The sequence below is a fragment of the Gossypium hirsutum genome, chromosome A11 (genome assembly GCF_007990345.1).
Source record: "Gossypium hirsutum isolate 1008001.06 chromosome A11, Gossypium_hirsutum_v2.1, whole genome shotgun sequence".
Classification (NCBI taxonomy): domain Eukaryota; kingdom Viridiplantae; phylum Streptophyta; class Magnoliopsida; order Malvales; family Malvaceae; genus Gossypium; species Gossypium hirsutum.
The window spans coordinates 27,655,580-27,679,660 of NC_053434.1; the positions used below are offsets into that span (position 1 = coordinate 27,655,580).

General features: G+C 36.5%; 4 protein-coding genes and 1 pseudogene across 10 annotated transcripts; 3 read left to right on the forward strand and 2 right to left on the reverse strand.

Moving 5' to 3' along the window:
- The first annotated feature begins 4,246 nt into the window (after positions 1-4,246).
- Positions 4,247-7,325, forward strand: LOC107896394 (zinc finger protein GAI-ASSOCIATED FACTOR 1). Of its 2 annotated transcripts, XM_016821565.2 has the most exons (5): positions 4,247-5,050; positions 5,149-5,545; positions 5,630-5,901; positions 6,326-6,766; positions 6,860-7,325. In XM_016821565.2, exons 1-5 carry the CDS (start codon positions 4,927-4,929, stop codon positions 7,105-7,107), a joined length of 1,482 nt encoding a protein of 493 aa, XP_016677054.1. In that variant the 5' UTR covers positions 4,247-4,926; the 3' UTR covers positions 7,108-7,325. The 2 variants fall into 2 exon arrangements, with proteins under 2 accessions (XP_016677054.1, XP_016677049.1); XM_016821560.2 differs by having other exon boundaries at positions 4,248-5,050; positions 6,326-7,325.
- Positions 7,326-8,822: 1,497 nt separating this feature from the next.
- LOC107905350 (laccase-6-like) lies at positions 8,823-11,672 on the forward strand (annotated as a pseudogene).
- An 809-nt stretch (positions 11,673-12,481) lies between these two features.
- LOC107896433 (probable protein phosphatase 2C 55) lies at positions 12,482-16,327 on the forward strand. 4 transcript variants are annotated; one of them, XM_016821615.2, is made up of 7 exons: positions 12,508-12,667; positions 12,754-12,771; positions 13,373-13,460; positions 13,706-14,098; positions 14,315-14,639; positions 15,338-15,487; positions 15,920-16,327. In XM_016821615.2, the coding sequence occupies exons 4-7, from the start codon at positions 14,046-14,048 to the stop codon at positions 16,214-16,216; spliced, it is 825 nt and encodes a 274-aa protein (XP_016677104.1). In that variant the 5' UTR covers positions 12,508-12,667; positions 12,754-12,771; positions 13,373-13,460; positions 13,706-14,045; the 3' UTR covers positions 16,217-16,327. The 4 variants fall into 4 exon arrangements, with proteins under 4 accessions (XP_016677090.1, XP_016677096.1, XP_016677104.1 ...); XM_016821625.2 differs by having other exon boundaries at positions 13,733-14,098; XM_016821601.2 differs by having other exon boundaries at positions 12,482-12,771; positions 13,373-13,410.
- Positions 16,328-16,404: 77 nt separating this feature from the next.
- On the reverse strand, positions 16,405-19,211 carry LOC107896407 (vicilin-like seed storage protein At2g18540). Of its 2 annotated transcripts, none has more exons than XM_016821585.2 (5): positions 18,562-19,211; positions 18,319-18,494; positions 18,139-18,219; positions 17,741-18,052; positions 16,405-17,650 (listed from the first exon to the last, which is right to left on the reverse strand). In XM_016821585.2, exons 1-5 carry the CDS (start codon positions 18,866-18,868, stop codon positions 16,568-16,570), a joined length of 1,959 nt encoding a protein of 652 aa, XP_016677074.1. In that variant the 5' UTR covers positions 18,869-19,211; the 3' UTR covers positions 16,405-16,567. The 2 variants fall into 2 exon arrangements, with proteins under 2 accessions (XP_016677074.1, XP_016677066.1); XM_016821577.2 differs by having other exon boundaries at positions 18,139-18,228.
- A 326-nt stretch (positions 19,212-19,537) lies between these two features.
- LOC107896423 (G-box-binding factor 1) lies at positions 19,538-23,900 on the reverse strand. 2 transcript variants are annotated; one of them, XM_016821592.2, is made up of 12 exons: positions 23,628-23,900; positions 22,180-22,313; positions 22,009-22,056; positions 21,801-21,890; positions 21,610-21,699; positions 21,349-21,506; positions 21,160-21,214; positions 20,992-21,040; positions 20,615-20,814; positions 20,299-20,376; positions 20,062-20,187; positions 19,538-19,883 (listed from the first exon to the last, which is right to left on the reverse strand). In XM_016821592.2, exons 2-12 carry the CDS (start codon positions 22,237-22,239, stop codon positions 19,797-19,799), a joined length of 1,041 nt encoding a protein of 346 aa, XP_016677081.1. In that variant the 5' UTR covers positions 22,240-22,313; positions 23,628-23,900; the 3' UTR covers positions 19,538-19,796. The 2 variants fall into 2 exon arrangements, with proteins under 2 accessions (XP_016677081.1, XP_040937704.1); XM_041081770.1 differs by lacking the exon at positions 23,628-23,900 and adding an exon at positions 23,271-23,527.
- Positions 23,901-24,081: the final 181 nt, after the last annotated feature.

A 24,081-nucleotide genomic window follows, 5' to 3' on the forward strand; every position in this document is an offset into this window, starting at 1 on the left:
GATGAATTTTTCTAAAGCTTCATCTTTAGTACTTAAGAAAAGAACCCAAGTAAATTTAGAATAGTCATCAACAAGCACAAAAATATATTGTTTTCCATCCAAGCTAGATGTCCTAATTGGACCAAACAAGTCTATGTGAATTTGTTGAAGAACTCTACTAATTGATACATCATTAATAGGTTTAAAAGAAACCCTTTTATGTTTACCTTTAATACATGTATCACAAACATTATTCACATCATAGTCAATTTTAGGTAATCCTCTTACTAAGTCATTTTTAACTAATTTATACAATATAATCATGCTAGCATGTCCTAGTTTTCTATGCCATAACAAAGATAATCTTATTTTTTAGCAATAAGAATCTAAATGCACCATATATATATATATTCTATTCTATGTTCTACAAGCATAATCTTATTAGAAGCAATGTCAATAACTTTACAACATTTAGACTCAAATATGACATTGAAACCTTTATCACATAATTGACTAGTACTTAGAATATTATGCTTAAGACCGTTGATATACAAGACATTTTCAATAATGATAGAAGAGTTTTTACCAATAAAGCCTATTCCTTCAATTTGTTTTGTAGAGTTGTCACCTAATGTAACTTCTCTTCCACTTTTTGGCTTCAAATCGATAAAGTGAATCTTGACACTAGTCATGTGTCTTAAGCATCCACTATTGAGGTACCATAAGTTTTTCTTTGAATAACCCACCTCAATGCAATGCTCCTTTTCCTGCAAACATAGAATTAAGATTTGATTTTTGGTACCCAAATTCTTTTGGGTCCATAAGCATTAGTTCCTATAATTTTAGTCCCTTTGGGTATCCATTTTGAAATCAAGCTCCTATATTGAAAAGTTATGAGTCCTTTAGGGGCACGTACACTTTTAATGATTTTTCTCTTGTAAAAATTTTGGGGACCTCTATGTTTATAGAAATTAAAGCTATTTTTAACAAAGTTTTGTTTTGAATTTTCTCCTTTTTCTAAAATTTTGTTAGAGTAAGCTTTTTCACTCTTAAGCAACTCAAGTTGCTTTTGATAATCCTCATGAGCTTTTGAAAGTAAATTATGCAAATCTAAATTTTTCTTTCCAAAGTGATTAAAATTTCTTGCACTTTATTTACTATCTCTTCAAGGTCATGATTGGTTTTAGAAAGTAAGTCATTTTCATTTCTTAATTTTGAAACATTTTTCTTGTGTTTTGACATCATGACTTCAAATTCTAAACCCAATTCATCATAGGCATCTTGCAATTCATCAAAAGAATAATCATTTAAAGTAGATGAATTAGAAGTTTCCTTAATATCATTGATGTCCATAAGGTAAAGATTGACTACTTCTTGATATTCATTGTCCGATGAATCCTCATCACTCCAAGTAGCAACATGAGCCTTAAGCTTTTGTTTGCTTGACCCTCTTTTCTTCCATTAAGGACACTCAAACTTGATGTGTCCCGACTTTTTGCATTCATAGCATATGATAGGGTCCTTCTCTTTAATAGATTCATTCTTGATTCTTTTTTTTTTGAAATTGTCTTCCTTTATTGGACCTCATGAACATCTTGAATCTTTTTGCAAACATTTTCATCTCTTCATCATCACCATTCTTACTAGAGTCTTCATCATTCTGACAAGTTGTTGGTTTGAATGCAACTCTTACTTTCCTTGGAACTTCTTTGATTTCCTTTGCTTTGTAGTTGATCTTCATTTCATACGTCAATAAGAAACCAATGAGCTCATCAAGGGAGAGTGAGTTGAGATCCTTTGAGTCTTCTATTGCCATCACTTTAGGTTCCCAAGATGTTGGGAGACTATTCAAAATATTCTTTACCATCTCATTGTTGGGATATGTCTTCCCAAGAGCTTTGAGACCATTGATGATATGAGTGAAGTGATCGGACATATCCTTGATACCTTCTTCTATTTTTGCCTTAAAAAATTCATAATCAAGGGTAAGAAAACTAATCTTGGACTCCTTAACTCTACTTGTCCCTTCATGGGTGACTTCAAGTTTGTCTCATATTTCTTTTGCATTGTCACACAAGGTGACTATTGTATTCATTTGGGCCAAGAGCACAAAATAGAGTGTGCATAGCCTTCACATTTAATTGCACCTTATTGATATCATTTTCATCCCATTCACTCTCATCCTTTGGGATAATAACATCTTCGACCCTCTTTATTGGAATGGATAGCCCATTAGTAACGATCCTCCAAACTTCATAGTCATTGGCTTAGATGAATAACTTCATTCTTATTCTCCAATATGAGTAGTTAGTTCCATTGAATAGTGGAGGCCTCATGGCAAAATTCTCGTCTCCCAATATAGTGAAATTTTACTCCGATGCCATGAAGGAAATTTCTTGAGTTGTAGCTTCTATTTTGAATACCTTGAGGATCTTCTCTCTTCGTGGTAAAATCGTTTCAAGAGTTCTAGCTCTGATACAAATTGTTAGCTCAATGAAGCAAACTAAAAATTCCAAGAAAGGGTGAATTGGCCTTTAAATTTGGTGAAAGGAAAGGCAAGAATGAAACAATGAACACAAAGAGTTTAGAGTGGTTCAGCCATAATTGCCTACTCCACTACCTTAGCTTTCCACCACTTATGATTTTCCCAAATTCACTAACTTGTTCAACCTTTGAGGAGAAGGTTTAACCTTACAACTCCTTAAGATTTCTACCCCAAATCTTAAGTTTCATACCTTCTCAAAGAGATACAAATGAGCTAACAAAGAAACAATCCTTACAAGATAAAATTGTTTGCAAATTGAAGCACAAATACAATAAGATACACTTGAGTAAAAGAATAGAGATAAAGCTCACAAGTGTATGTAAGAAGAATATGAAAATTTAAGCTCTAAGGTTATTTGATTGATGATTTTTGCTTGAAAGTGCTTTCTTGGATGTTGTAGGACTTTGAAAGATGGTATTTATACTCCCTAATAGATTTCCAACCGTTGAGGTTGTTGGTGAAGTTAATATGACCGTTGGGGACGTAAAACTAGAGCATGTATTTCACCTTCAACTGCAAGTATCGGTACCTCCAAAAAGGGTATTGATATTTTTTGTCATAAATGCTAATTCAGTGACCGTTGGAATGAAATAATTGATACTTAAAAAATATTTTGTCGATACTTCCTGAAATAGGTATCGATACCAGATAAATACTTCTTCATAGGGTTTATGATAAACATAATACTATTTTAGTATTGTTTTTAAGAAAGGTATCGATTATTTTGAAAAAAGTATCGATATCATAAATATGGTATCGATAATTTTTAGTGTTTTTGAAAACAAAATACCTTTTTGGTCTCAATTTTTCTAAGGGTATCGATATTTCCAAAATTATCGATACATGTCCATAAGGTATAGATACCGTTTGTCCTAGAGCAAATTTGACTTGTTTAAAAATCATTTAAAATGATTTTAACTTCATTGAAATCATTTTGACTTGGTTAAAATCATTTGCACTTGATTTTAAATTTGTTTCAAAGTTTTATCTTTTAGACTTCAAATTTAAAAATTATTTTGTTAATTTTAGCTTATATTCAAAAATACTTTTAATTTGTTATATTAAAATCTTTTATCAAATAAAACTTAGTTTAACAAACTTGATTGTACTGAAAAGTCCCTAAGTTTTTCCCTACAATTATCATCTCAAACTTTTGTATTAGGTTTACAAACCATCCTCTTCCTGCGAGATGGAACTTGAACTCATAACCGCATAATCACTATCAAGTGGATTACTAAGTTTTACTCCAAACCGTGACCCCAAATTAACATCCGTCAACTAGGAGCATTTGTTATGTTACAACCCGTGATCGTATAAGCACCTTGAACTTGGAGCTTGAGTTGCAATGTGGCGGGCTTCTAAGGTAATGGTTCCATCCTGACACGATAGTAGAAATGTATAAGCATCCTAATGCTATCACATCAACATTAGCTGAAATATACTTTTAAGCTTCCACAATGTCTACCTCAAGTACTAACACAATTAAATCGATCTTCCCATATTTCTAACCCTAGACCATAAATACCTCTAACAAAAACCTTAAAAAACCTAAACCAAATCAAAGAGTAAAGGTGAAAACACGTCTCCCTCTAAAATCAGCTTATTCCAATAAATATGCTAGAAATAGATTTATTCACCCAAATATTTTTTAAAAAAAGAAGATTTTTTTTTAGCAAATTTAACCTGCTTGACTGCACTACACGAGGAAACATCATCTCCCGACAACTTTCCCAAAACCCACAAGTAAAAGGGTTACATAAAAAAAATCCCCTAACTCTTCGTATTTGTTCTTGAGCAAATTTATTATATCAGATTAACACTGATGAAAGCTTATTCAACAATAATTTTCTATTTATTTTATGTATGTTTTGCTTTTGAAAAGTAAACTAGCAAGAGCCAAGATCTCTTTTCTTTCTTTATAAATTATTTCTCCTCCTTTTTCTGTAGAATCTTTCGCATGAAGTCTCTCTAAGTTTTTTTTTTCCTTTTCTTCCTGTATTTCTTTTGAAGCCGCCTTATATGAAACTTATCCATTTTTTATAATCCATCCCGTTTCTCTGTTTCATTGAGATTGATATGTTCTTTGATTCAGCTTTGACCGTTGGATCATTCAGCACCAGGGGTTATTGATTGGATTTGCTTTCTGGGTTTTTAGTTGTTATTGGTTCGTTTCTGAGGGGTTTGAATCGAACTTTAAAACTTTAAAAAGCTTTAGAACTGATTCTGAAAGAGTTGGGTTTAATCATTGAGTTACTTTGAGTAATGTGAACTTTTGTCAGAGAGTTTCAGCAGAGAGCTAGTAGGTGGCTTAAAGAGCAAAACACAAAGCCCTAGGAACAATAAGAAGAAGAAGAAGGAAAAAAAAAACCAACTTTGTATGCTAAAAATAATATATTGAAGTAATGCCGGTCGACTTAGATAATTCATCCACCGCTTCCGGTGAAGCTAGCGTCACGTCCTCCGGTAACCAAAACCCACTTCCCAAATCCACCGCCAAGAAGAAACGTAACCTCCCTGGAATGCCAGGTATACCTTAAATTAACTATCTAATGATAATCAATAAACAACCGGACTTTATTATGTTTTTTGTTTTCCTTTAATTTTGTTTTTTTAGGTTGCTACAGATCCGGATGCAGAGGTGATTGCTTTATCTCCGAGTACTCTTCTAGCGACGAATCGATTCGTTTGTGAAATTTGCAACAAAGGATTTCAAAGGGACCAGAATCTTCAGCTTCATAGACGAGGTCATAATTTACCATGGAAGCTGAAGCAGAGATCAAGTAAGGAAGTGAAAAAGAGAGTTTATGTTTGTCCTGAGATCACTTGTGTCCATCACCATCCATCAAGAGCTTTGGGCGATCTTACGGGAATTAAGAAACATTTCTGTAGAAAACATGGTGAAAAAAAGTGGAAATGCGATAAGTGTTCCAAAAAATATGCTGTTCAATCGGATTGGAAAGCTCACTCCAAGATTTGCGGTACTCGGGAGTACAAATGTGATTGTGGAACTGTGTTTTCCAGGTTTTTTTTGAAACAATCTAAAGCTTCATTTTGTATTGAAAAACAATTGGATATTGTTAATATTGTTGTTGTTGTTTTCCCCAGGAGGGATAGTTTTATCACCCACAGGGCTTTCTGTGATGTGTTGGCAGAGGAGAGGGCTAAAGCTCAAACACAACCGCAGCCTCAGAATCAGAATCAAACTGCCACCAAAGAATCCAACCCGAAACCTCAGACTACGGATTCTTCACCACCATCTGCAGCTACACCGATATCGGTTTCTGCACCAGAATCAGGGAAAGTTCCAGCTCCAGCTCCAGCTGTGCCTCAGTTAAGTAGTGTGATATCTTCTTCAGCTTTGCCAATTCAAAGTTCTGGTAAGTAAGTTTTCTGCATTCTGGTTTTGTTTTAATTAAGCAAAGACAACGTTTTTTGTTGTTATTATTGTCTTCGGATGAATCGTTGGACCTTAGTCGTTATTTGTCTGTTTCTGGTGTTTGTTGTTATATGGTGGTATTAGTAGCTGGACTGGTGGTGAGAGTGAGATTTGAGAGGGAAGGAAAATAAGGTCATTTCTTGAACTTTGAAATTCAATCTTGATAAAAGACTAAAATGTTTCAAAAGCTGAAAGAAAAGAGAAGTGGATTTACTGAATGGAAATCATGATCGATTCTTGCTTTTTGCTTTAAAGTTCTTTTTCACAAAGATAAGTCTTTTAACTTTCCATGCTACTTTGTATTTAGACTTTTTAAGTCAGGTCCTCTAATGTTGTATTTGCCCTCTATCTTGGATATGTTATAGAGTTGCCTGAAAATCCCAGTCCTATCATGGAAGAATCTCTGGCTCCAGCTCCAGCTGCGGCACCAACAGGTTTAAATGGAAGTTGTAGTAGTAGCGCCAGCTTAGGTAGCAATGGCAGCAGCTGCAGTGTATTTGCTAGCTTATTTGCATCCTCAACTACATCTGCGAGCTTAAAACCTCAGCATCCTCCGGTTTTCATCGACTTATTTCAATCTGTAGGTCAACCAGATTGTCTTACTGACCTTGCTCCATCTCCATCCATTGAACCAATTTCTCTATGCCTCTCAACAAACCATGGGTCATCAATATTTGGGACTGCAGGGCAAGAGCACAGGCAGTACGCTCCACCACCACAACCTGCTATGTCTGCCACAGCACTGCTGCAGAAAGCTGCTCAGATGGGAGCAACCGCAACTAATGCATCCTTGCTTCATGGTTTTGGTATAGCTTCATTATCTTCATTATCTGCACAGCAAGATAATTTACAATGGGGTCAGAGAGAAGTTGAGCCTGAGAATACCTCTGTTGTAGCAGGGCTTGGCCCTGGGCTTCCTCGTGATGGAAGTTCAGGATTAAAGGAATTGATGATGGGAACTCCTGTGTTTGGTCCTAGGCAAGCAACTCTGGATTTTCTTGGATTGGGAATGGCTGCTGGTGGCAGCCCCAATGGTGGCCTGTCAGCTCTAATTACCTCCATTGGAGATGAACTTGATGTTGTTGCAGCAGCAACTTCATTTGGGGGTGGAGATTTCACCAGCAAGGACATTGGAAGGAGCTCATAACATGGGACAAATAAGAATTGCCAGTGCAGGGGTTAGCATCAAGCCATCAAAAGAGGCAGTTGAGGTCTTTTTTTTTATTGTTCTGCTGCCTTGTACACAACAAAGGCGAAAATGCCCGTCTGTGTAAAAGGTTAAATACTAGAACCAAATTTATTAGGATACCTAATGTATAAAGCTTGCTGAAAGAGTAACATCTCTAAAAAAATGATTTGGGTGAAGTGGAGACATTTCGACATTGTTTATCTTATATTTTATCAAAGCCTGGGAACTATAAGATGATCACTTAAGCTATTCTTTCCCATTTTCTAAAAAAAAGAATTGAGAAGTGAATGAGCTGTAGTTTTCCATGAGGTAAACCAGATCATGAAAGCAAACGAGAACTCGGGGAGTTAAGCAAAACCCTTTTGTTTATTATCATATCATAAGCATGAAATATGGAAAATAAGTCGAATTGTTTAATTTGGGGTGGTGTCAATAATAAGTGGGCTGAGAAAACATAAGCAAGCTTAAATATTGGGTTGAAACTTCAAAATATATATACAGTTGCAGTAAGAGATTGGTTCATTTTAGTTAAATTTTATTCATGTAAAGATTGTTAAGCTCTAATCATTTCCAAACTAGTTAATAATGTCTTAGAGGATGTTCTTCAACAAAAAAAAAAGTCATGGAGGATGGAGGAGTTGTTGAAATGATTTGAGGTCTGCAAAAGAGGGAAAACGTCTTACATTGTGGAGGGTCCTCCAACCCATATCATGGCTAGCTACAATATTAATGCAGACACTTGAGCACCCAAGTCAATGAATGTGATGATGAAGGAGAAAATTGCATGCCGGCTTTTTGGGTGTATATACCTTCTAAGCTCTCTTAAACGTCATTATCTTTAAACTAAAACAATTAACCAAATATAAAATTTATATTGAAAAACTCTTAAAAGGCATAAATTTAATGTCTTTTATGTTAAGTTGCTTTAGAGCTAGATTATCCACATAACATTGCAAAATTCTGTATATAAATGTGTATATGGTTAATAGATTAAAGACATTATGCTCCCTTTGCTTCCATTGACCAAATCTTGCTTCTCTTTGTTTTTCAATTTCAGGCAAAATAAAAATCTACCCTCTTAACTTTTACTTGAATTTTACTTATTTAATTTTAGTGGTAGTAGTTAAGTAGAAGCAATATAATAAGCAACAAATGGTTAATAAAACATTAAATGAGTTGATTTCCCCTTAACAATAAAAATCTGACTTGTCTGGTTGTTCCTGGATTTTTAGCTGCCACAGCATCAATAATTTCGAATGGTTGGAGATGTAACTGTGAACCCCAATTTCATATACTGCTCCAAATTAGAAGACATGATATAGCAATACAAGGTAGATACAGTCAGCAACCACCATATTTCTCTGCATTTACGAATTCCATTTGGAGATGAATACTTCGTCATAATCATGTGTCCTGTTTTTAACATTTGATTAGGTTTTCAAGAATACAAATACTAAGAAACAATTGATGACTCATCTCAGAAGCCCCTGGAACCATAATCTCTCTTACATGCTCAATACAATGACAGTCTACCAAACCATTGAAGAAGAAACTTGTTTCCTACTATCAAGAATGTTAGGACTAGTTTTTTTCTCAACTGCTCCAAACATGGATTTTCAAGGACCAATTTGTTGTTGGTATAAATTGGTCCCCTTGATTTCTTTTCTGGGTGTATGGGAATGCCAAGAAATAAGTTGGAAAATAGTTGTTGCAGGTTTTTCTTGTTTCTTCTTTTCTTCTCCATTATTGGAGGTGTTCTTGAAGCATGGCATAAAGCGAGTGTTACAAGATATTATGACTTCAAGGTGATGCTTAATGCAATCCTGTGCGGATAATAACGAGGCATTGATGCATCCATCCCTCTTTTCGCTGTTGCTAGAGCATTAATGTCTGGTTGTCGACTTATCAATTAAGCTGGGCCCTCATTATCATTATTTATTCTGCTTTTCAAATTTAAAAAAAAAAAATCTTGATATAACTATTTTCCTTGTAATGTCACTACCTAGAATAAGTAATGTTGAGGATTAAAAATAAAATTGCTGAACTTGATCTAGACAATTTTTTTTTTCTGTAAAGTATAACTCATAATCTTCAATTTTCAGCTTTGCATATGAGTTGTGAGTTGTCTTTGAAGTTGAAATAAACCTCTCAGTGAATTAACAGGTTCAAACAGCCTCTATTACAAAACTGTGCAAAACATCAACTATACTCACTGTCAATGGTATGTATCCTGGACCTACTATTTATGCTTGGGAAGACGACACTGTGGTCGTCAAGGTCTCTAATCTTACTCCATACAACATTTCAATTCACTTGTAAGAAAGTTGATCAGTAAATTTACTTCATTCTTTTTCCTCCTCTAGCTGTTTAGCTCACCATATTGCTAGTAAGCATAGGAGTGACATATGTTGGTTCGGTTTCTTATTAAAGGCATGGGGTCCGCCGAAGGCTAACATGCTGGTTTGATGGCCCTGCCTACATAACTCAGTGTCCGATCCAAGCAGGCCAGAATTTCAAATACAGGTTTACATTGTTGAACCAACGGGGCACACTCTTCTGGCATGCTTACATATCATGGCTAAGAGCAACGGTTCATGGTCCCCTCATTATCTACCCCAAGCAAGGAGTAGGTTATCCATTTCAGCCTCCCGTTGAAGAGCATGTCATTATACTAGGTAATCCATTTCGTATTCACCAAGCTACCTTGATCCGCAAGGATTCATCTGCATGTATCAGAAACTCGACATGATTTTAACCAAGCGGTGTTGTTTGGACAGGAGAGTACTGGCTTCGAGACGTCCAGGGCTTGGAAAGACATGTGAAAGAATCAGGAGGAGGTCCCCCAGGGTCAGATGCCTACACTTTGAATGGTCTTCCTGGTCCCCTCCATAACTGTTCTAGAGATGGTATATATGGTCTTTTAAATGCACTGAACAAACAAGTATATCTTAATTTCCATTACTGTTAAAACTACTGATGGTTGGTCTGTGGGGGGTTCTTTTCATTTAATATTGTGCAGATGTATACACCATTAATGTTTCAAAAGGGAAGAACTATCTTCTCAGAATCATCAATGCAGCCCTTAACATGGAGCACTTTTTCATGGTGGCTAACCATACTATGACTGTTGTGGAAACTGATGGAGAATACACAAAACCCTTCAAAACCACGTTCCTAATGCTGACTCCAGGCCAGACATACAACGTCTTGATCAAAGCAGACCTGTCCATTGGCAAAAACATGGCAATGGCCCCTTACATGCCAGCCAAAAACGTCCCCTTCTTGATGAAAACTTCTTGTGGGATTCTCCGTTATGCATCACCCACAGTGAAAGTAGACAAATTAGCTCAGAAGTCACGTGTGAAACGTCGATGACACCTCTTGAACCAATCATACCTAATGTAAATGACACTGCATCGGTTCAAGCATTCTTGGACCAAGTCAAAAGGCTATACCCAAACCACCAATGGTCCCCTGTTGATGTTCCTTTGGCAATCGACAATTGGACTCAACGTGTTCAGCTGCGACTCACCTGACTCTGATAGATGCCAGGGGCCTGATGGGGGAATCTTTGCGGCTTCAGTCAACAATGTAACTTTTCGAAGACCAATGGTGTCTCTTCTGAATGCTTATTACAATAATTTACAAGGATATTATAGTACGGATTTCCCTGATAAACCAGAAAAGATGTATGATTTTGTAAATGGGGCTCCCAATAACATTAGTGTCGATACACAATCCGCAATAGGGACTCAAGTTAGTATCTTGGAACATGGTTGGGCAGTTCAAGTCATATTTCAAGACACTGGCACAGTAGGAACTGAGAAGCATCCCATACACCTTCATGGCTTTAGCTTCTACTTGTTGGGCACTGGTCTTGGCAACTATAACTCCACCACTGCACTTCTTAACTTGTACGATCCTTCCTCCCTATAGGAACACAGTGGGTGTGCCAGAAGGCAGATGGGCAGTCATTCGATTCAGAGCTGATAATCCAGGTGAATTTCATAGCTAAAAACCATAAAATTTTTCATTCAGTTTTGTTTTTATTTTGTCACCTTGATTACTTTATTAACTGTAATGAATAATTCAGGAATGAGGTTCATGCATTGCCATCTGGAAGTGCACACAACATGTGGACTGTCAATGGCTTTTCTAGTGAAGAATGGGAAAGGCAAAATGCAGAATTTGCCACCTCCACCTCCTGATCTTCCACTCTGTTGATCTGTAAATTTGTGCTGGGTTTTCCCTTTCGTACCATTTATGCCATTTTATTTTTATGTTTGCTAGTACGTAGACTATTGCCCAAGTTATGTGAAAATAATGGATTTGTTTGGTTATTTGTTGAACTCAAGTAATGTAATTCCAAGAATAGTTCGACTTTTGTAAACCGTACTGGTTTATTGGGCTTCAGGACCATATAGACAACGAATAAGATGTTTAACTGGGTGTTTTCCCTTTTCTTTCCTATTTGGGCCAAATAATCCATTAATGGGCTCCATTGATTTTGGAGCATTTTTTTTACCATTTCTTATAGCCTTTAGCATTACGCAAAAAAAAAAAAAAAAAAGAAGAAGCTTTTAGCATTACTCAACTGATTAATTGATTGATGTAGCCCTTTTTATTAGTATCATTTAATTGATTTTTTTTAGAAAGAAATTTTGATATCCAATAGCTAAAACTTATATCTAGGTAGAGACAAAACTTTTGGATGAGGCGACTCCACCACCACAACCTTGCTGTACCCCAAACCTAAAAAAAGAACGGACCTCGTCGCTCTTCAACTCCCCGCTTCGCTAACCCTCCATTTGTTTATTGCACCCACCCGTCCACGCCCCACCTTTGCTTAATCTATATTATAAAAATAGTCAGTCACCAACCTCCCACTGACCGTCACCTCATATCTCACTCTTGTTGTGGGTTCCAATTTTTCTATAATAAATAAAATACCATCAAAATATAAATATAAGTTGAAGTAATTATAAATATTAAAGTATTAAAAATAGATAGTTAAAAGTTAATTATAATACAAAATCAAACTATTACATTATAAGTAGGTTAGAAATTAATACAATTTAATCTAAAAATTAATAAACTGAGCAAAACTAAAACTCACTTATTAACAACTGCACTTGAAGAGTTGAAAACTTACACAAAAAATTAAGCATGCAAGTATAGAACATAGTTACTCACAACTTTCATATATTTTTTCTATATAAAATTAATCATTTCTTATAACTTATGAACCATAATTTAATTATGGTATTAATATTTTCTATTAAATCTATTTTTTTTCTATTAAATCTAGGTGGAAGAACTTGAAATAAATACATTTAAGTCCTAAGAATAGAGGGTTGGGTTGGGTACGTGTCCAAGAATGTATCACGTGTTTATCCTCAATACAGCGCTTGCCCTGAAAAAGTGAAACATCCGCAGCATCCGCACAGCCGAAGGGAGAGGGAGAGAGGGAGAGGGAGAGGCAGCGAAGAAGCTGCGGAGATCGTCGATTCTCGTTTAGGTCTTTCTTCGGAGCTTCTTTCTTCTTTCTTTCTCTTTGCTTTCTTTCCTTTTTGTCTCTAACATTCAGGTGTCGAATAATACCAGATTAAGCCGCTTCAACAGGTTCTTTTTTTTTCTTTCATTATCAAGTTCTGCATTTTATTTGGCTATTGTCTGTAGTTTGTAGGTAGTTGTTGAGAGTTCTAGTTTTTGTGAATTATATTTCTCAGCATTTAGATTCTTTAAATTACCAACGTTTTTTTTTTCTTCTTTTTTGATGATTAAAAATTTGAAATTATCCATGTGTTTTTGTCATTGATGTATGCAGAATTCATATGTTTTCTTTTTATTGTATGCCAGAAATATTTAACTTTAAAAAGGCATTTATACACTTAAGCTATGTTTTGGTTACTCGTTTCTTCTAATGCTCAAAAGTTGCTAAGAAAAGAATAAAAAACAATGTATCCAAAACCATTTTTCATGAGTAATATTATTATTTTTGTTAAAATCCAGTTAATATATTATTATTATTTTTTGATCTAAATGCAATTTGAATAATTCTTGAGCCATGTGAGTAGCTTAAGTGATTTCAACTCTTCCCATTCTTTCCTTTTTGTTGTTGAATTTTGTGAGCTTATGCATCTTTGCTACGCTCCTAAAGCCCAAACCTTAATGTACATAATACATATAATATAATATACCTCTATTTTGTCTGCTATTTCAGGTATTGAGACAAATATGCTTCCTTAGAGGAAATTGCTGGTAGGTGGTTACACGCGTGTCAACGTATAGCCTTTTGTTTGCAATACAAGGTCTGGTATTCTCTCAAACGGTGGTTGAATTAAGGGAACTTGATATAAGGGTTAAAGATGCCAGCAGTTGTGTTTTCTAAGCTAAAACCTGTTGTATTTACTGGTTTTCAAAGGTCTCTTACAGGAAAACAAGTTCCGTTGTCCGACTCAGCAAATTCATTGCTTAGACAGCTCAAATTTTTGTCTGTGAATTCAGGGTTGATTCAGTCTTTCTCTTACTCTGGTAAATCTCTATCTGATAATAGGTGTATTCGAAACCTGTTTTGTCTTAGGGCAAAAACAATGGCTGTGTCTAGTTCCAAGGCTGTTTTCGGAGATGTTTATATGGATGAGTTGGTAGCAAGTTGTGGGAATGGCTTGGACTTCTTGAAACCTAGTGGGGTTTATTTTGCTGATCGAAGTCAAAGCAGTTGCCAAAAGCTAGCCTGATTTTGAGAAAGCAAGAACAGCGCAACAATCGTCTTGTTTGTGGGTACAATTTTTGTGACGCAGTGTAGAGAAATACCGGATATAATCTTCCTTTTGGTCCAAGGATGAAAAATATCGACACATCATCTTTGTCTTGTACCTCTTCTAGGGCAGCTCATGATTTGTCATTTGATGGGAGTTCTAAGGATGAACGGGCTGCAAGTTTACCTGTAAAGAATGTCCTCTTATCTTCAATTTATTTTATATGTTACCATTTGTCCCTTCTTTTAACTTCTTTTTTTAATTTTACAAATTATATTTAAGTAGTAATCTACAAATACAATAATCTTTATACTTTTCTGATATTAGCTATTCTCAAGCATTTTAAGACGATATCTACACATGTACTTATTTTCCACCGTTTTGTTCTTTGGTGTTGATTTCAGAGCTATTCCAAACAAGAAAAGCTTTAGACTAGTTTCAGGGTCTTGTTATCTCCCACATCCTGCTAAGGAAGAAACAGGAGGAGAGGATGCTCACTTCATTTGTGCCAATGACGAAGCCATAGGGGTAGCTGATGGTGTTGGTGGCTGGGTGGAAGTTGGCGTTGATGCTGGTGAATTTGCCCGTGAACTTATGTGTAATTCAGTGGCAGCAATTCAAGATGAACCAAAGGGTTCCATTGACCCAGCCAGAGTATTAGAGAAAGCCCATTCAAGCACAAAATCACAAGGATCCTCAACTGCCTGCATCATTGCCCTTACAGAGGAGGTTTGTTTTCTTTTATGTTAATAAAGATGAGCAGAGACAATCTTTAGATGAATTTTCATTGACATTTATTGATGAGTCCACTAGGATATGATACTTACAAGGAAACAGAAAAGCTTTCTTAGATTCTTTTTCATTGTTCTTCATGATTAACTTGCTATTGGTTTTTATGATTTAATAGGTGTGGTGAGCTCTACCTAACTTGTTCCGCAAGTTTTTTAGCTTATTATGCCCACATCCAAACAAAGAAAGAAGAAAATTCATTTTCTTAAAATATCAGACTTTATTTCTTCAGGAAAAGTAGTTAAGCTTTTAAATTTTACTCTTGGTAAAGTTGTATGTTGCAGAGTTTCTCTATTCCTGAGAACTGAAGTCCTAGCCACATTATTAGTTATTTTGTGAACTTAGCAAGAGCATTTGACTGCATGAACACATGAACCTATTGAAATATCTGTCTTTTCTTATTTATATTCATCAGTTTCCGTATCTCAATCCGTGTTTTAGGTGGATCGACTGCTATAATCTCATTCCTTGTCTGTATACTGGAATATGACTTGTTTTTAATGGCCGTAAAGAATTGATCTAGCTTGATTTTTAGAGCTCATTGGATTGCTCAGTTTCCCGAATCTAAAAAGGTCGATAAGATTTTAGCGGTCAAATTATATCCCATATGATATCATGTAGTTTACTACTCTCAACAGGGGATACATGCAATAAATCTGGGGGACAGCGGTTTCATTGTGGTTAGGGATGGCTGCACCGTCTACCATTCCCCAGTCCAGCAACACGGTTTCAATTTTACATATCAATTGGAGAGTGGTGACGGTGGTGATCTACCAAGCTCTGGTCAGGTTAGTTGATGTTTTATGATATTCCATTTTGATACAAGGGATTGATAGCAGTGTTCTTTTTTATTTCCCTCCTTTTTGACCTTAAGATAACTTTGAATAGGATAGGAACTCGTGGCTTGCTTTCCTCGGTTTTTAGGATCTTTTATCGCTAAATGGTTAACTTTAACTAAAAGTAAAGATTGTTTAAGTTTTAATTGTTGGACCTCATGTAGCTGCATTCTTAAATGGTTTCACTGTGGGTGTTAAGAGTTATTATATTCATAATAATTGCTTATATCTTGTGAAGGCAGATATCAATTTTCTATTTTCCTTTCTTTTTCTACTTATGTTTGATGGGATGATGATTTTGGTATGTTGTCTTCCATAGAAGATATGAAGCTATTTTACCTATTCACAGTCCCTAATCTATCATTGTTGGAATAATGTGGCCAGGTTTTCAAAATTCCTGTTCTGTCAGGTGATGTGATTATCGCTGGAACAGATGGGTTGTTTGATAACTTGTATAATAATGAGATTACTGCTGCTGTTGTTCATGGTTTAAGAGCTGGCTTCAATCCCCAATTGATGGCTAAGCAGATAGCAACATTGGCTCGTGAACGAGCAGTGGATAAGAACCGACAGACACCGTTTGCCAAAGCAGCTCAAGATGCTGGGTTTCGTTACTATGGTGGCAAGCTTGACGACATCACTGTTGTTGTGTCGTATATTGCTGGCTCTTCCAATACGTGAAACCTAGTGAAAGAAACATTCATATTGGCCTTTCTTTATGCACTTGTGATTCACGAGAAGTTTTGATCCTTGATTTTTGTTCAATAAGTAATTCCGTCGTTCCTCCTTTAACAACTTTCATGGATTTTATCTTCCTTGTTGATATCATTTTTCTTAGAGCAGGTGAAAGAAGGGGCGGAGGGAAATGGTGAAAGAAAGCCAAAGAGCTTATTTAAGATCAAGACCCAAAAAAACCATAGATTTAGAAAGCTTTTCACAGACGCTAAACATGGAATCTAATTACCTAGACTTGATAGCATAGTAGGGCAGATCTTATTCACTACTGCAAAACCATCTGCGAATGGATTAAGACTAAATCAACCACACTTTCTTTGCAGCCCTTCTGCGGTCACGGCCCTCATCGCCACCTCCTTCCGTTTCTTTTTCCTCTGGTTGTCCTCTTTGTTTCTCCCTCTCCCTCCAACCCTTTGCTGCGGCTTCTTCTGCTCTCCTTTGCCTTTCTTCTTCCTGTTTCCAAGCTTCCTCTTGCTCTCTCCTTGCTTCTTCTTCTCTTCTCTTCTTTGTCTCCCTTCTTGTAGCTCCCTCTTCCTCTTCTCTCCTTCGAGCATCCTCTTCCTCTCTCCTTCTGGCCTCCTCTTCCTCTTCCGTACTAGCTTCTTCTTCCTCCTCTCTCCTCCTGGCCTCTTCTTCCTCCTCCTCTCTCCTTCTGGCCTCCTTTTCTTCTCTTCTCTTAGCTTCTTCCTCTTCCTCTCTCCTCCTCTTAGCTTCCTCTTCCTCTCTCCTTCTCTTAGCTTCTTCCTCTTCCTCTCTCCTTCTGGCCTCCTTTTTTTCTCTTCTCTTAGCTTCTTCCTCTTCCTCTCTCCTTCTGGCTTCCTCTTCTTCTTCCCTTCTCTTTTGGGCCTCTTCTTCCGCTTTCCTCTTAGCTTCTTCCTCCTCTCTTCTCTTTCTGGCCTCCTCTTCCTCCTCTTTCCTCCTGGCTTCTTCCTCTTCCTTCCTTTCCCTTTCAATTTCCTCCATCATCAATCTTTCCTCTTCCTCCGCACACGATGTACAATCTAATATCACCGATTCTCTCTGCGGTTTAAGAAGCTGATCGATTGTTGCGTTGGAGACATTGAAAGACAAAGCCAATATCTGTTTATCCATGATCCTTAGCGCAGACTTCTTCCCCACTAGAAATTGAGGATGGTTTCGCTTTGTTGTTAATGTGCTAAACCCCATGAAAACAAAAGAATCATTGTTGAATGACATCTGAGCCATTGGATGAAACCTTGGCACCGCAAATATATCGCCTTCCTTCACTCTATACCTCATGTCCCTGCACTCACATTCCTTGGCATTGCTTGAACAAACCACCCGAACCATCCCCTGACCCTGCAACACTATTGCTATCTCGGAAGCTCTTGGATTCCAATGTGGCGCCATCATTGAACCCTTCAGAGAGAAAAAATCACACCATTATAATGGATCTTCTTTAACTCCGCCGAATGCTACTATTTAAGAGAACTTGTAGTAAAAACCAACCTTTGTCAAGTTCACCATGAAAAGTCCAATGTTGGAATGTTTCAATATATGTAAGTCTTTCCTGTCCACTGTTAGGCTCCACCCGTTACAGTTCTCGAAATCTGGATCTGCTTCTAAAACATTGTATGCTCTCATTTTCTTCTTCGTCTTCTTGCCATTGATAGAATGGAAGAAGCCATCCCTATTGCCCCCTAGAAAGGCTTTCAAGAGTTGAGCTTGCCATTCCACTAACATCTTCCCCTCCTTTTGCACTGCATGAATTATAGCAGGTGGCTTGCTTGCTCTCATTATTTCTATCACATCTTCGGGTACCTTGAGACACAAGTTTCCAATGTATACACATATTAATAGAATTATGCAGGAAAAAAACTAAGACATTCTACCACTTAAAATCATACCTTAAAAGCTGCTTGGAGTACTCTGGTATCAAAGCCGAGAACGACATCAGTAATGCTTGAGTATGCCCCAATGGATGGCTCCTGGATTTTCTTAAATTCACAGACCAAAAAGTCCTACCATTATAAGCCGACAAGAAAGGGAAAACAAATGGATAAAAGAGATAGGTAAGAAGGTCATACATATATGTCATCTTCTGCGTTAGTGAAGATAGCATAAATCCTAAGCTTCTCTCTTTCAGCCTCTAAGCTGCTTTGTACATAGAAAGCCGATCCTTCAGGCAACCTATATACATCTCCTTTCCGAAGGTTCACATCCCTCATATCATCATCATCAGTCCAACTCAAAGTCCCACTCCCTATACCAAAATTTTCAGCTCAAAACCGAGAAGCTTACACCATAAATTCATTAAAACATGCAAGTACCTGTATGGACGAAAAAAACCATGTTTGCATGTAGCAGAACTGGAAGAAACACGGAGTTAGGCTCCAGGGTGATGAATTGAAGATGGTATGGCCCTTTTGTTCCATCAGTGACTATAGCAGCTGAGATTTCTCCATGTTTTGTCTGAGTTAAGAGCTTCCTGTCGTGCTTAAGAACCAACTGACCCACGGTGGAAGCATGGCGATGCGAATAAGATTCGACACTCAGGAAGGTGGGGGAAGCAAGAATAATGCTGAAAACTGCGAAAAAGGAAAATGGGGAAACCAAGGTTCCCTTCAACCTCAGCATTGTTTAAAGAGGATAGAGATGAGAATCTAGACACTGATGTTCTGATTGCTGGGTGGGAAGATGGAAAGAGTTGGCTTAGTGTATATAGAAGAAAGTGGGTGATCGGGGTTAGATACGTAGTGTTATGGATGGACACGTGCAGGGCCATGCAACAGGTGGCAGGAGCTTAAGACAACTCTTCCCGCTGGATTACAAAGTTGTTAAGGTCCAACTAGAGAGAGAAAGAGAGAGTGAGAACATTGTATTGCAGAGGATCGATAAAGTTTGAATAGACAACACCACCGCATTTGAATATTACCAAACATATATCCAAAATTCAATTGATTTTAATTTTATTTAAATGTATTTGATAAGGTGCCATGTTCGTAAATTTAAAAGAAAAAAAAATCAAATTATAAATTGTTGTCACGGATTAATAAGTTACTGGAAATGGAATTAAAAAAAAGTTCCACAAGCTAGATTTATAAGTTGTCAAATATCCAGTCTCCGTACATTCACCAACAAGACAGTTTTGAGTAGTACCAGATCCCTCGCTTTACCAAACAAAATATCCAGTTTCCGTACATTCACCAACAAGGCAGACCAAGCTCTTTTTGTTTGATTCTACCTTTTTCACAAGGAAAATTTCATACAATTTCGATTTTTAGAGGGTTGTAATCATACACCAAGTAATCTCTAATCATGTTGTTTCATTTTATATATTAAATATAAACTTGGATCAAAATCTGAATGACTGTCCAATCAATTACATCAATACCACAATCTGACCTGGTTGAGAGTTGTTTCGGTTACAACGTTAAAGAGTCTTAAGGGTTTAGATTAGTAAGAAAACAAATGTCCTATTAGGTTATTGGCCAACGCTAAAAAAAGAATATTACTAGACGGAATACTGCACTGCCTGCACCAAGTTATCTCTGTAGATTTCCTACTAACTATTACCCTCGACAACTGAAGAGGGGTTCTCTTGTTCAAGCTTAGTAAGAGCATCCGGTCCACAAATCCGCATCAATTCCTCCTGATATACGAGAAACAAATCATATTTGTAAATAACATATTCAAAAATATATGCACAAGGAAGAACTGATTGCAACACATTGGACGGATGATAGTAGTACTAGTGTTTAATGATCAGCAAGGTTCAAGCAGGAGGAAAACGACAAGATCTGAAGTAAAGGGTGCAGCTATTTATATACCTTAATTGAACTATTTTCTGATGAAAGCTTCTCACATTCATCAGAAAGCTTCTGTAGTTCCCCTCTAAGGGTGCAGTTTTCGTTCGCCAAGTTTTCCACCCTTGCTTGTAGCTCTTCACACTCCGCCTAGGGAAACACCAAATACAAGCGCACCAGGTCTTTAAGATTCGAAACATAGCTAAAAAAATACTTATAATCCTAAATCATAGGTAGAGGAACAAATATAAAACAGTCTACCTGCTTTCGTAATCTTGATCTCCTGGCAGATTCCCTGTTAGACTGCTTCCTTTTCTGTCTTTTCAACTCACGCTCATCCTGCACAAACCAACAGCTCCAATTTAGTTCAAAACATGAAACTGAAGAGGTAAGTCGCATCCAAAATGCTCTAGCTACTTAAAAGGACACAATAGTGGAGCAAATAAAGTTACACTACAAGGAATGAGGCAGGTTTTTAACAACTCAAGAGCAGAATATTGGATTGCAAATGGAGCAAATAGTAATGATTAATGAATGAACAAGCAAAATAGGAAACAAAAATCAACAAGGCTCATACTTGAATCCACTGGTCATGCATTACAACTCCAGAAGCAGCTGCAGCTACAGCACCAGACGCGTTGGGTCGCATTTTTGCAGCTCCTGTGGCAGCAGGGGCACCACTCCATATGTCAATCCCAATATTCAAGTTAGTTCCAGGAATAGGGACTACGGGTTTCCCAGGAACCAAAGCCACAGCAGTATTACTCTGCATATTGGCTGGTACAAAGAGTGATTTGTAATTAGAATATAAAATCAAACCCATGTTTAGTATCATAAGTACACTTAGAAAACATAAAGAGAAACTTTTTTTCTTTTTTTCAAAATAAGCTGAAGCTTCTTTGATTGATTTATCCAACAATAAAAGCCAAAATTAGATAAGGAAACTTAATATACCATCTGCAAGCATCTGTCCAAAGCTTCCCTTTTTCGCAGCAGCAGGTTCCTAAAGAGAAAAAGAAGGGCACATAATTATTAGAAAGAACAATTCATCATATTAACATGCTAGCCAGTAAATCATCCGTGCCCTTGATGACAACTAAAAAATGACAATTACGCACATACTTGTTGATTATTCTCATCGCTTCCATCTGCTGTACCCTCACTGCCACTTTCACCACTGTTAAGAAAGCGATTGAAATTAGGAAAGGCATGTACAAAAAAATCAAAGAAAATTCTTTAATCAAAATCCGTGTTGAGAGTGAATGTGAAAATTGTTTGAGGAAAGATTGGAACATCAAAAGTCTAGTACACCTTTGAGAGCCGCCATCTTTTCCAGATCCGGAAGCTGCCTTTCCACTCTCTTCAACCTTGCTTCCTGAAGTTCCCTTGGATTTTTTGGTGGCACCTCGATCCTTGTCATCAGCACTCTTCTCTTCATGGTCAGCATTATTTGGTGCAGAACTTGGAGCCTATAGAAAAAATTGCCATGAGGAAAGGGAATTTATTTTATGAACAACTGGGAATATACTGCAAGAGGAAAACACATAAAGAAAGAAAGAAATCTAATATTACGATGGCCATATTAGGATGTGCATATACTCCCCCTGGAGGATATATAACTGGATACGGAACTGGGGTGCCGTATGGAGGCATTAAAGGATGCTGAAAGACAATCAACAGAAAAGAAAAGTAAGAACCTTACTTGAATCAAACATTGAAAGAAACAAATGATTAGGCAATAGTGATTTTAAAAGAGGAATCACCTGGCCTCCCCATATATATGGATGCGGAGTTGTTGAAGCAACAGTTGAGGCAAAAAAGGGAGGTGGAGTAGCTCCGGCACCATAATAAGCCTAAACAAGAAGATGAGTTGTAAGCTCTAACAATTATTTACAGGACAAAGACACTTTTATCAATGTGATCAACAGTTGAAAAATAAGACAAACCATAAGACTTATGTACTATACAAACCTGCATCTGGCTTGACCAATCAGGATATGCAGGTGTCGTAGGCATCTCCTATAAGTAAAAAATAGAAAAATCAGTAAAGCTCAACCGCTTGCTAGTGATGAGAGAACATGAATGATATGGGCACATTATTTGTTCTTTTCTTTGGGTGGAGATAAGGCAAGAATGATATACCTGAGCTGAAGCAGTAGGTTTAGAATGCTTGGCAGGTGAGCTCTCTTCTTCTGTTCCCATAACCACTTTGGCAAACTTCTTAATTTCAGCAATTTTAAAATAAAATTTGATCGTCAATGACTTTTATGAAGCACCTGTGAATCCAAAACCAAGTAAACAAGTATATCAGAGATGAGAGATCACAAGAAATTATCTACCAATGACACAACTAACAAGGAGGGGGAGAAAAATGGGAAACTATAACTAGCTATCGGGAATATGTAGGAACATCATTTATGAGCCCATGGAGCATAAATCTAAATAGATTTCAGGCTGCATATTATCATGAATGGACTACAATGAGAAAAATAATCGAACCGGACTCAATGCTCCGCAACATTGTAAACAACACTCACATGATCCAACAAAAAGACAAAACTTACCCTAAAATATTGAAAACAAATTACAACAGTTTCAAAATAACTTAAAAACCATTTAAAGAAAGCTAAAATCTAGAAATAAACTTGTTACTTTTTAAAGATCTTCTGTTATCTTGGTCACATCTCTAGCATCGAATAAATACAAAATGAGACAAATTAGGTTGTTAATTTACACTTCCATATAAACTAACTTAAAGACAAATCACACATTCTTGTCCTAACAAGTGAAGCACTCAGAGGAAAGCATCATGTTTGTAGCTAATTTAGCCATATGCAAAATAGAGGTAGAGTATCAATCGTTTCCATAAAGCGACAACCTTGAAATATAAAGTAATTCTTTAATTCTAATAATTTGTTAATTAACTCCAATTTGTTCCCTACAAAAGGAAAAATCCGACTTTTTCAACAATTCCCATATTAAACAAAAAATTAGAAGGAAAAAGAAAAAGAAAAATCAGTAGAAATTGGCGGTATCTGTTTTAAATAGACCACAGCTAAAGCTAGTCAACAATTAGCCCTCTTAATTCTTCATGCAGATTATAGTAAAAACCTAACGTTGACCAGCAATTGTCGTATTACAGCTGGAATCCATACACCTTCTCCACATGTTAGAAAAAAAAAGAAAGAAGAAGAGAACATACATTATCAGTGAATGGATTCTTAGTTTCTTACTGATGAATATGCTAAAGAACTGGGTTTTTTTTGTTTTTTCCCAAAATAGTAAAAGCTAATTTTAATCTTCAAGCCAAAACCACACGATTTCCCATAGGCATAACACAGGCAAAACTTAAAAGAAACAATATAAAGATAAAAGTTGAGAGAAGAACGAGTAAGTAATACTAATCCAACTGATAAATCAAAGTTAAAAAAAAAACAAGAGATAAGAGAAAAGGAAAGAAATCCTGAAACAAATTTATTAATGGCATAAATGAACAGAAATAGAAGGAAAGAAATTTAGCTTCTAAACGCTTTTAACATTACTTATAAAAAACACAATATTAAGAAGAAGAAGAAAGAAGAAAGAAAGACCTGCTTTCATGGCGTTGAAAAGGGAAGTAAGGAGGAAGTCCAAGTGGAAACACTTTAAATAAATAAATAAAAAGGGGAAATTACCAAGAGAAAGACATTTATTTGTATAAACTTTTTTTTTTTTTGCTTCTTATATTTCCTTATCCGACGGCTGAGAATAAAGAATAAAAAAATCGTACGAGAAATTGAAGTACAATGTTCTTTGTTTAGTTTGGAAGGAAAGAAAAAGAAAGAGAAGAGAAAGGGGGTTGTCAAGTTTTATAGCGAAACTACATCGTTTAGGTTTGAACTTTTTTCTTTTTGGTCTTAAGGTTATTATCCGTATGGGCTTGTGTGGCTTCCACGTCACTGAAACATTATCCATTTATATGGCACCGCCTTTGACTTCATTCTTATTGGCTTTCAGGCTTTTATTGTTTACTAATTTAGCCGTACTTGATGGGGCATGGTTCCT